This window comes from Pavona decussata, unplaced genomic scaffold (genome assembly GCF_977016875.1).
Source record: "Pavona decussata unplaced genomic scaffold, jaPavDecu1.1 SCAFFOLD_78, whole genome shotgun sequence".
Classification (NCBI taxonomy): Eukaryota; Metazoa; Cnidaria; class Anthozoa; order Scleractinia; family Agariciidae; genus Pavona; species Pavona decussata.
Genome location: NW_028145496.1, coordinates 2,168,576 through 2,180,440, shown reverse-complemented (window position 1 = coordinate 2,180,440; position 11,865 = coordinate 2,168,576). Strand labels below are relative to the sequence as shown.

At 41.7% G+C, this 11,865-nt stretch overlaps 1 protein-coding gene across 1 annotated transcript in view; it reads right to left on the bottom strand.

Annotated features, from left to right (window-relative positions):
• Positions 1 to 1,043: 1,043 nt before the first annotated feature.
• Positions 1,044 to 11,865, bottom strand: part of LOC146476308 (uncharacterized) — a 33,308-nt gene continuing 22,486 nt past the window's right edge. Inside the window, exons 24-37 of the mRNA XM_085114878.1 lie at positions 11,678 to 11,796; positions 10,881 to 10,935; positions 10,010 to 10,328; positions 8,829 to 8,993; positions 8,186 to 8,537; positions 7,412 to 7,473; positions 6,676 to 6,800; positions 5,814 to 5,903; positions 4,641 to 4,736; positions 4,274 to 4,333; positions 3,973 to 4,036; positions 3,774 to 3,862; positions 3,481 to 3,540; positions 1,044 to 3,268 (exon numbers count right to left, since the gene is read on the bottom strand). Coding sequence (XP_084971004.1) covers positions 3,020 to 3,268; positions 3,481 to 3,540; positions 3,774 to 3,862; positions 3,973 to 4,036; positions 4,274 to 4,333; positions 4,641 to 4,736; positions 5,814 to 5,903; positions 6,676 to 6,800; positions 7,412 to 7,473; positions 8,186 to 8,537; positions 8,829 to 8,993; positions 10,010 to 10,328; positions 10,881 to 10,935; positions 11,678 to 11,796 — 1,905 coding nt within the window. The 3' untranslated portion in view covers positions 1,044 to 3,019. The remainder of the gene's footprint in view (positions 3,269 to 3,480; positions 3,541 to 3,773; positions 3,863 to 3,972; positions 4,037 to 4,273; positions 4,334 to 4,640; positions 4,737 to 5,813; positions 5,904 to 6,675; positions 6,801 to 7,411; positions 7,474 to 8,185; positions 8,538 to 8,828; positions 8,994 to 10,009; positions 10,329 to 10,880; positions 10,936 to 11,677; positions 11,797 to 11,865) is intronic.

Genomic DNA, 11,865 nt, shown 5'->3' with positions numbered 1-11,865 from the left:
TGGCTTGATTTAAGTAGGGATTTTTTGGGTATTCAAAACAATCTGAAGATTGGTAGTTGTGCTAGTGTATCCCGGCCGGGTAGTTCTGCGTGACGAGCAAAAAGTACGTCTGCGAGGGAGGCTATGGAAATAACTACGCAATTATAATTTTAATTTTGAAGAACGTTCAGAGTCGAGTAATGTTACAAGGCTTGATAAGGCTTATTTAGAGAGAGCGGTCACTTAAAATTTCAGCCATTTGAGTTGTACGTTAATTGCATATTAATAATTCACATTGGGCGTTAAGAGCAAGCACAAGGAGTGGGGGGCTAAATGTCTAATATTAAAATCCGGAGCGTCTTTGCAACGCTGTTCATTGTTGTCTCTCAGTGTCAAGAGCTATGGCTTCTTGCAGTTGTTTCAGCTCTGTCGCTTTGTGGCTGAAATGTACCTCCATTCTTTAGTGGCCAAGTTCAATTTCCAGCATGCCGGAAGTAGGAATTGTTCGTTTGTATTCTTATCCGGAACCTGGTGAAAGTTTACGGTACAGACCTCCACAAAGATGCTGCCTAAAATTAAAGATGTGCAGGTCGTCAACATTTTAGAATGTCTGTAAGAATTTAAAGCAATTTCTATTCTCCAAACGATTGTCAATACTCTTGTTGCACAGTGTAACAGACAACTGATTGCATGAAAAAAAAAAAAAAAACCAAAACAAAACAACAACAACAACAACAACAACAAAAAAAACAATCACTGTGCACTGTGTGCGACCTTCATATCTTTTCACCAACTCCTAAATTCATTTAATGACAAGCTGAAAGATCGTTCCAGGTTAGTATCATACGCAGAAAGAATGGCTGCGTAGGAGACTAAAAAATCGTGGGCACCAAACGGTTCATTTCGCTGGTTATTCGAATTTAAAAGAAAATCTCAAGTTTTTCTCGACCATATGTCAGCTCAAAATGTCGTAACCACTGACCGAGAAAGCTAATCCCTTTCGTTTCCGGAGGGGAAAATCAGTCATTAAAAATGCGGAATAAATAAATAAAAAGACGAGGAAAGAATTTAAAATAACATTTATTAAAAGATACCAACTAAGCTTGCTAGAGATTTAAAATGTACGAATACAAAAATACCTAGAGTCTCAAAATAGACTTGATAGATAAGATTTCTGGAGGCTTGATCTCCGTTTACAAAACAGCCACAGGCGATAACCACCTTTTAAGGTCTTTTTTCAAATAAATAACATTGCTTTAACTTGTAACTCGATTCCGTACAAATCAAGCATTTCATAATTCTGCATCAATAAACATCCGTATTTCCTTGGCAACGACGATTATTGACCCGTACAAAGCTCGGGTTTCGGACTCTACTGAAAAACCTAGCACTGGTACTATGTGGACTGATTTCTCAAAAACCCTCAAACAAAAGAAAACTACCAAATACTATCTGTCCGAGATGTGTTTCAAGGTTTTTGTGAAATCACTATATCTTGCTGCACGCGCTGCTCTATTTTCACTAGCTGATGTGAACGATTGAACCTACAATCTACTTGATTTGTAACTCAATTATACCTTTTAAATTGAATAACTAGTTAATTTAACTAGTACTTTCTCTAAATCTGAAACCACGTTATCACAACGCAACATTGACGGACACTTAAATGTTCCGTCGGCTTAGAAGTAGTGCCACCTATTAAAAAATACTTCGTGACAATAAGGAAAGTTCTTCAGAACAAATTAAACCAAGAAGAAACAAGAAAACACCGAAAAATTATCACTTCTGACACTACACTTTCTTCTGTAGTACTCAGCTACCTGACCCAACTAACACCTCTGACATTTTTTTGTCTTACTTTGAAATCTCAAAGGATTTCGTTACAGTTACTGCCAAAGTAATAAAGTTTCCTTTGAAAGGTAAAATTTCCCGCGCATAGTAATGCTTACATGTTTTCCCGCGCTTGGCACCGGCTACATGTTTTCTAGCCCGCGTAGCAGTCATTTCCGTTTCCTTTAAGCCAAGCGGGGCAAGCACGAAAGACGCGCGAGGGCATTGGGCAAAAAGGAGCAAAAACCTACTTTTTTGCTCCTTTTTGCCCAATGCCCTCGCGCGTCTTTCGTGCTTGCCCCGCTTGGCTTAAAGGAAACGGAAACGACTGCTACATGTTTTTCAGCGCTTGGCACCGGCCTTGCATGTTTTCCCGCACTTCCACCGGTTACCTTTTCGCGCGCTTGACACAGCTTTGCACCGGTTGACGCGTTAGTTGTTTACTAACAAATTCTGGAAATTTCGGTTAGGAATTTCCGTTCGCCGGGGTAGAACGTGTTCCATTCACCCCAAGAAATTGCCATTTCGGTTCAGACACATTAGCATGCCTGTGAAAGTCAAAGGTCTAAAACTGGAAAGAAAAGTTGCGAAAAGTGTGAATGGAATAGGCAAATTCCATTTAGAAAATCCCAACCGGGAAAACGGGACTACCTTCTCAGAATTTCCATTTGTCCCGTTAATTTTCAACTGGAGTGACCAAAAGAGCCAACTGGAATTTAGGGAAGTTTTTGGTTAAAAAATTCTAACCCTTTTACTAATAACTTTAACGCTTCAATTCGGCTACAACTGTTTCAACAATCAATTTTGTCCAATCTTGTCCATCTCTCGCACTGACCGGCCCTGCACTCAAAAGTGTCAGAAAAGAAATGGCTTTATGAGAATTTGCGTTCTTACAACGGAACTGCAAATGCATTACCTAATACAGGTAGCTCCGTAAAATACTATAAAACAGCAGCTTATAACTTAGTAAAAATATTTACAATGTGTCTCTTTCATGGTAATGAATACAACGATCCTCCCGACTCGAATGTCCCGGGAATTCTTGAAAATATCAAAATGTCACGACAATATCCACAAACATTACATTTATACATTGATAGCCTACTTTAGGCGAGGTTACTTTCATTAATTAATTTATCATCTGGCATAAGCTTTTGTGTTCATTTATTTACATCAGTATGACCGTGCGTTTTTCTGACGTACTATGACGTCAACACGTTGAATCCGGGCCAGTAGCCGTTTCCAGGGTAGTTGAGCTCCTTGATAGGCTCAGAGACCGTTTTCCCGCCATTCTACCAACCGTGCTGGACTTAAACTGGGGGACTGGACGCAACGGTAAGGATTTATCAGCCTCAGAGTACCGCCGCGGGTGGCCTGGTTCGAATTGACACGAGATGTCGTACAGCTCCTTCTCTGTATGGATTTTCTCGTTAGCGAGGTAGTCACGGACTTCCGACACCTGAAAAATACCACTAGTTATCACATGGGCAAAACAAATCCCACTATAGTTTATCTCCTTGATTTTTGCATTGGGGAAGACTTGGAATTGATTTTACGCTCTCGCAACTCAGCCTAACATCGTCTTTTCGTAACGAATTATATTGCACTATTCGCAAGCGGCGCTTATTTGAGAGAAGATGTGATTATTACTTAACTATGTCAAGGGCTCACCTCTTGGAAATTATACACATCCTTCTGAAAACGTCTTATCTCGTCAATCACAAGGTAGATCTGGAAAAAATTAATAAATATTAATAAACGAGCACACAAAGAACGGTCGCACGAGTAACGGAAACGGAGAAGCTACAAAGGATCAGCGTCCATTAGAAACAAGTTGTTGAGGCTCACAGCACGCCTGGGTGTGTGAAAATCAGATGATATTTTCATGCCGCTTCACGCGAAATGCACGAAAATTTGGCAGTAAAATGGCAGAAACTAGTATCGACAGTTGAAAGGTTACTCACCTGCCTCCGTTTGGTCAAGTTAATAAGTCCTCCTTTGAAGAAGTCGGGGTTTCCTTCGGCAATGAAGGTAAGATCCTTCATGTAAATGCCTTGGAAGTAAAACAAAACACATTTTAGGCATGACACTCGCTTCTAACGGAGATATTTCACTAGGTTGTGGAAGGAATTTCTTTCTGAAGTGCTAGGGAAATAGACTTACCAAAGTAGGGAACTGAGGGAGTCGGAGAGGTTGCAAGAGCTTGTCGATATCTCTTATAGTTATCCTGGAAAACACAGAAAGGAAGACACCATTTATTCTCTCAACCAAGGCTACAATGTAGAAATCCAGGTAAGTTTACTGTCAGGGATTCAAGCCAAAGTCAACAGTTGAAAGTACTGTGCAAGTGCATTACCACGAGGACACCGTTTTTGTTTTCTGAGCGCGAAGGTCGGTCGGTCGGTCGGTCGGTCGGATAGATCTATTCTGTGGTGGCTTCTTTAACAGAACATCAATGACCTACCTTAGTGTCCATAAGGATTTCCATTTTGGCATATTGTTCAAGATATTCCTTGGGAACAAGCTGTGGGTAAAGGACAATTTAAATTAAAACGAACCAAAGCACTAACCTGACAAGTTGCTATGATTAAACAACTTGAAGTTAGATTAAGCCGAGTATGCAATTTTTGTTGATGATCCCCTACAAACGCCTCAAAACGTCTTCAGAAAAACTATCTTCACCATCTTTTTAGATGATTCATAGTCAATCTCTCTTTTGCAGGCGAGCAGAGTGAAGGCATATGATTATGCAACGAAGTTTATTCTTCAGTTGATAGCTGGCTTTCGAAACACAGGACGGCCTGGTATAAGCTGGTAATGTTATTACTCACCTCTTTTGTCTTGTGAAGACGTCTAACAGGCGCGCTGCCAAGGGCTGCAACAACAATAGCCATCACAGCGTTGAAGTTTCTCAGCTCCAAACACAACTGAAAAAAAAAAAAAAAGAAAATTATAAATGAACTATATGTGATGCATTTTGAAAGCACCTGTAGTCGAAAAAGGTAGCATCAAAAAGGATTCATGACACGTATACAAAAAGTCGCTTGAGTTAAATTTGGTGAAAGTTTCTCAGTTTGTAAGCAGCGCAAACGTGAATGTGAGAGGTATAGAATGGTAAAGCCGAGGCTTTGCACGACCCTTGTTCTAAAATCTGAGACTGAGAGCTGGTTAAGTGTTTCCATAATTTTCAAGCCAGAGACTTTACCTAAAAACAATCCAAGCCCAAGACTCTGTGAGGTTCTGAGTGATGGACAATTTCCTAGTCGATAGCACCAAAAAGAAGGCTGCCATTCTTCTTGCATGTGTTCGTGGTTCATCGCCACCCACAGCTATAGACTAGAACCTTTCTTTTCCTGCTTGACAACTTGCGAGACTTTGATGCTCAATTAAGTAACGCGAACTTATATTTTCAGGTGTCATTTCTTTTATGGCGGTGCCGTCGTGGTTGCTTAAAGTCTCTAATATCATCATCTCTCGACTTGCACCCAGTCTTTAACTGATAAAATTGTAGGACACGAATGCTGAGGAGGAAAGAGTGGGACTGGAAACAATTCAGTCTAAAGCTGCGATGATTTCTACTTTAAAGGGAAGGGTTCACGGTTCTGCGCATGTCCATGAATTTTTTCGCCTTTGCTCGCTATGACCCAAGCCTGTTTAATTCAATTCGTTGTTTTTGAACCATTCGGAAGGGAATAGGTAACTCCGGTGGTAATTTTTTCATATGATTGTGTTATTTCGCATGCAAATAACTGTAAATACATCAACCGTGGAATAAATCCTACGGGTCAACGTTAAATTCAATATCGACAATATGAGTACAATCCACAAGCATTTTCTGTGAATTTTGGTCATCAGTCATTTTGCTTAGACTAATTATAGAATGTGATTACTGAAGCACATCTGAGTGGGATTTTTAAGGCCATAAAGAGAAAAAAGCAGTTAGATTCATGCACATGCGTTGAAATGTGAACCCCTCCCTTTAACGTAAGTATAGTAGTTATTACCTTGGCGGTTTCGATGAAGTTTATAAACATATTAGCTCTTTTCTCCATTGACTTCTCTGTGACAATAGTAGCTGCCACCCACGTGCTTAGCTGAAAGTAAATTTTTTTTAAAAACGTGAAGAGAGCAGCAGTGTTGGCGAGGAGATGAGAGCGCTCAGCACACTGTTCAAAGCTCGCCATTTGGAATTCCGGACTTGGCGTCAGATTTCGGCCAAGTTTGTTTCTGTTTTAGGTCTTAGAGGGTTCTCCACGAGTTCTCCTGTTTATCATCCCCGTCCCAAACCCCACTGATTTTTATGTTCTCTACAAATGCCATTACTTTATTTTAGTTTTCGATAAAGCAACACTAAACAAAGCTACAAAGGACTGCCTATCAGACCCGTCCATAAAGAAGTCACACAAAAACTTCAACCTATCAGTTTTATGGAGACGATGGTTGTGCATTCATTTGAAATCAGTCTTAGCCCACCAACCCAGGCTAGATAACTTTGCTATATGCCTGTCGCAATGGCGTTTTTGGCGTTCACCATCTACAAATATGATAGGTTTTGAAATGTGCTGGAACAACTGGCAAATAGAATACTATGAACAGAACAAAGATTTGCAGGTTTGTGGTGTTTCCAGCCTTAATTGTGGCACCCATCTTTGAAGTTGGCAGGGATGAAGGCTGTTCGCGGTCTTCTATTTTCCCTTGTGTTGGACGGGTTTGGTGGACCTTGAACAACATGCCGAGCGAAATCTGGGGAGAGTACCAATTAACTGAGGGAGTCGGGACAACGCAAGTGTAGTCTATGATCTAGAGTTGCCCCATTGACGTGTTTGCCAAGCTCAGCAGGAAGCAAAAGAGCTCTGAGTTTAATACCTGATTAAATCTGTCGGCTACTTTCTCCACAGACAGTCTTTCCTCAGGAGGCACTTTTCGTTTCTTACCCGTGCCCATGGCAATCTTCTTCTGGATGTCAGTTGCTGTTACTGCACAAAAGCAATCTGAAGAAAGAACGACCGACAAGAAACATGGTGAACTAAAATCCACTTACAGAAAACAACTGTCATCTGTCTTCAGTACATACAGACGTCTGCTACTGGAAAAAGAAAGGGAAGATATGCGCGCTTAGGTTACCACTCAGTGAACAGAAGATAGAACTGCTTGGTGGAAACGTAATTAAGGTGATAACTTTTTTTTTCACTCTCGTTTCTGCCTAAACTTCGGAAGTGGACAAGACGGAAGATGAAGAAAAAAGTTGTCGAAAATTTACTGATAAAAATAAATAAGTACACAAACAAATAAATAAATAATCCCGAAACGTTTCCATGTAGTGTGTCGACGTTTTCAGCCTTTTTTGCACGTGTTTTTGGTCATTGTGTAATGGGCTGCTACGGTAAGAAGCATTGTTGCCGACGTGCTGCAACGTATGTCTTGGAGGCAGATCTGGCTTGCTTCTTGAAAACCATAAAATAGTTTTAAATCACATCCGAAGCATTAGTGCTTCGCAGTCGTCCTTTGCGCTCCCAAACGTTTCCAATTTGGTCGCAAACAAATCAGTAAAAATAAAAAGGGGTTTCTAAGCTTAGCCGAGCCATCCCAGCAGGCTACATACCATGGTCAATAAGTGTTATCTGTCGTGCAAGTTCCTTGGGATGCTGCAGCAAGTCAAAGGGCCTGTGGTGAATAAAATAACAATAATCCTGAATGACTAAATACAGTTAAGACTTTTAGATTCCAATTAACAAAGCCGATTCACTTGGTTCTGACAGCCTTTAGACTTCGATGCGACGGTAGGATTTAGTTTCTAAAGAAACTGTCGTGCTGCGTCAGTGGGAAGTAAAAGAAGGGACCACGCTCGAAACATCACCACTCGAATCTCTTTAGGGTGGCCAGTTTACGTTTGGTTATCAACCCTGTTGAAAAACCAAACATTCGCAGCTACAAAATTGTTTGATGGAGCTTAAATGGAATCATCACAGTGTGAAAATATAGCCACAGTCTTGTAAATCAGCCCGACACCCTACCAGCTAGCTTGTCTCTGCAACTTCTACCATACGCCCCCTCCCCCCCCCCTCTGAGTTACAACTCACTAGCACCCCTTGTTCCCATTCTCCGCCATTACAAACTATTGAATAACTTACGAGAAATCTCTCTCATTAAAAATCCGTTACTTTTGCGACCACCTCCCCCCACCACACAAATTACAACTCACTAGCACCCCTTGCTGCCATACTTCATCCCAGCATACAATTGAATAACTTACGAGAAATCTCTCCGATTAAAAATCCGTTACTTTTGCGACCCCCTCCCCGCAACCCCACGAATTACAACTCACTACACCCCTTGCTGCCATACTCCATCACCTACATACTATTGGATAACTTACGAGAAATCTCTCCGATTAAATCCAGGAAGCTCGGCGTCAGGGGGACACTGGCAGATGAGCAGCTGTCCATTGGTGCTCTGACCAAAAGAGCGACTCACGCTCTCAAAATCGTCATCATCACGAAGCATGGAGTTAAACGGTCCCCTCTGGACACGGGTGGGGGTAAGCTGACCTGAGCTACTGGGTGAATCACTCCCAAGGGAGGAGGTGTTGCTATCAGTTGTGTACTTGCGGCGGCGGCTGGAAGATGAGGAATGTAGGATTTCTTGCCCGACAGGAAAGGAGCCGGAAGAGTTGAGGAGATGGCGTTCCGTGGGTGAACCAGCTTCGTCCATACTTGCTCCACTCCCTCCTAAGACAAAATCAGTTACACGATAGTGTTACCTCCGGCTCTCGTTTAAAACGTGTTAAGGCCGTTCTGGCGACGTATTCTTTTTTGCAAAGGTATGTTACTCAGGCAGAAATAGTTGGTAGTTGAACCAACCATTGGGGAGAAAATCGACCGCCTTTTCGTTGCTCGTTCTCCGCAGTGGTGTTAGCGATGCCAGGCGTCGAAGGAACATTTTCTTCTAATCATTTCAAAATGTACATTAGCATTGACATAAACGTGAGCAAATGCGACACTGATAAAAGCCTATCTTACTTGACGTTCTTCTTTGTTCGCTTGTAGAAAGTGAGCCTGGTTCCCAAGATCCTTTAGATTGCAGTGTGCTTTGTAATGAACCCAAAAGTAAGTCTGCCGAGGTATGGGATGCAACGGACAAGTCTACTGGACTCCCTGAGGGCAGGGTACGGGATTCTGCTGCACCTGAAGTGTGGAAACAACGAATTAAAAAATAAGTAACTAGCTGATTTTTGAAATTAAATGATGTTCGAGGAAACTTTTAGGACTTTTCGTGCAATGACGTACCGAAAATGATTTTTTGGGGCCCAAGAAGGCACAGAATGACATTAAAGAGAGAAGAAAAGATGGAAGAAGCGTGGAAAAAACGACGTGACCTTGGCAAACAAACAAATAAATAGGATTAATTATTGATTTAATTAATAATCCTTCACGCCACAATAATTAGTGACCAATATCGTATTTCGCCTTACGAGGCCACCACTTTATCAACCATCCAGCGCATGAGAAAAAAAGAAAATGCTCCCCCAAAATGCCTTGATGTTGAAGCAAATTCTCCTAACTTGTGCTATAAGAAATATCATGAGAAAGGTAAGGAGAAAATCCATGTTGATATGGAAGCTTAGAGGGGCAAGTTTCTATGCACAACGAGTCACCATCATTCAGTTTGCCATAAGGGTGAGACGACAACGAAAGAAGCCATTTTGAGTCCTTGAAGGATATACCAACACAAGCCAATGGAGCTCTGCCACATTTTGTCACCAATTACAGGAAGAAGTAGAAGGTTTTTGATTCCTTTCACAGCTCAAGCTCAAATTGAAAAGAGTGTCCACTAGAACAACGAAAATAGCATTATCAAGCTTTTGGGTTGAATGCCTACCTGGCTGGCGAATGAAAACACAAATGTCATATAGAAAGTAAGTACCGTTTTTTTTTTGGGGGGGGGGGGGGGGGTGGGGATGTGACAAGATGGCGGCGTGATGTATAATGTCCACGCCAGTTAATTGCACGTGATAGTGACCAACCCAAACGCCTAAGCTACTTTGGTCGCTGCGCACACCTTACCTTTTCATCATTTGCATATCTCTTGTTTTAGGTTGTAATGTACGGTAATGTTCATAGTTAGACTGTTACGATAATATGTAAATAGTACAAAACAATAGAATATGAAAACTCGAGTAAACCTTCAAACAGACTCGTACCTGGTGCCTGTGCTCCAGTCTGGAGAGCCATAACATTGCCTTGTCTATCCTTCTGTTGCAGACCACCCTGTTGGAATGGCGCTGATGTTGACAGCTTGGCTGATATGGACAGCTGTCTCCTGTGCTTCTCAGCATGCTGATCAGGGACAGAAGAAGCCAGTGAGATGGCCCGTAGTCTGGATACTACACCAGAGTCACTGTCGTACTTGTCAGAATACAGCGCACGCTTAGGTGCTACAGCCGCAAGTGCCTGGTCTCCCCATGTTTCAGTCTCTTCAGCGTATTTGCTCCATGGAGAGAAATCTTGTCCCGCCAGAATCTGAAAAGAGAGAGAAATGTTGCTGGTAAGAAAATGAGAAGGTGACAACAACGACTTTGCGTTAATATACAGCTGTTTCGACAAAGGTTGTCCAAAAAAGCGTAAAAGCGTACGCGACAATGCCGAAAGGTAGTCTAGGAAATACCAAATAAATGTCAATAAAAGCTCAGAATCCATATTTCCCGCCATCCCAAGTCTTCGCTGTACGGTCGAGGCATTATGGATACGCTTTTTTGAAATAGCTGTATGTAACAATGTGAGCCATTGCAAAGAATGCCCGCAAACAGAGCTAGAACCATCGGTGGATGTGATAACCCAATTGGCTTATGAAGGCACTGCACGCTTGGTTACAATACTTCACCAATGAAAACCAAGTCGGGAATAGTAAGTGAGGTGAGAGAAGGTTCAGGTACAGCCAAAGAGAACAATGTTTGAAATTGAAGCCAGTTTATTGAAATTGGTACCTTGCGCACATACTTGAGGGAATACGGTAAGCAAACAGATCTATACATATGATATAGACCACTGGGAATAGTCCAGATCACTACTCACCTGCAGCTCAATCTTGGCACACAGCAAAAGAACATCATTGATCTCCTTGAAAACACTGCAAAACAACCAAGTGTCAGCCAGCGGAGCCAATGTTCAAAATGTATAACTGCTAAAAAACCGTACGGCGAGAAATTTTTGTGGATATAGTAATTACAAATGAGATACAGTAATTATCATGTTTGCGATAATGGACCCTGGCCACTGACCCAGACTGGAGATAGGGAGACGCAAAAACAAAAGGTATGTAATTGAGCGCAATGTAAGTTAAAATGCTACAGTCTTAAATTTCACGATATATTTTACGATATTTACTTTGAGAATACAGTTTTCAGAATCGCCAAAACTTTAAACCCACGAGAAGTATTAATCTGTGTAAACTTCAACTTAAATAATAAACATAACCATGTGGTGTTCTCGTAGCTGCCTCTTCACAGTCTTCTCCCTCTTTTACAATAGAGTGTTTTCACATGACGTCACAACGGCCATGTTGGTGTCCCAAAACAAAGAAATGGCGGCCATGTTGGTGTCCCAAACTAAACATCTGGGAATTGAACTCTATTTTTATACAAATACTTTCTTTTGTTTCAGTAAACCAATATGGCCAGTAGTCACGTGAATGAAAACGTTCTATACAAGGAAGTTTGGTAATGAGTGTGAATACGAGCTGGCGGAGCATGGGAACGAATGCGAAGTGGGAGCCTTTTCTCCCCTTCCCATCTTTCCCCACGTGCCCGCTACCGCTTGCTACAGTTTCGAGCAAGCGACTGGGGACGAAACAGATCTCGCTCGTGACTTACCCTTTAGTCTCAAGAATAAACTCGAATGTCTTGTTGATAAACTCTGCGCGGAGTCTGGTGTCATCTGCTGATAACCACCACCTCTTCAACTCCTTTAGCTGCCAGGTACCAATAACAGCCTAATGACAGAAGCAACAGCGACACCAATACAGAATCAATGGTAATCTCCTCAATTAAGCAACAAGTCG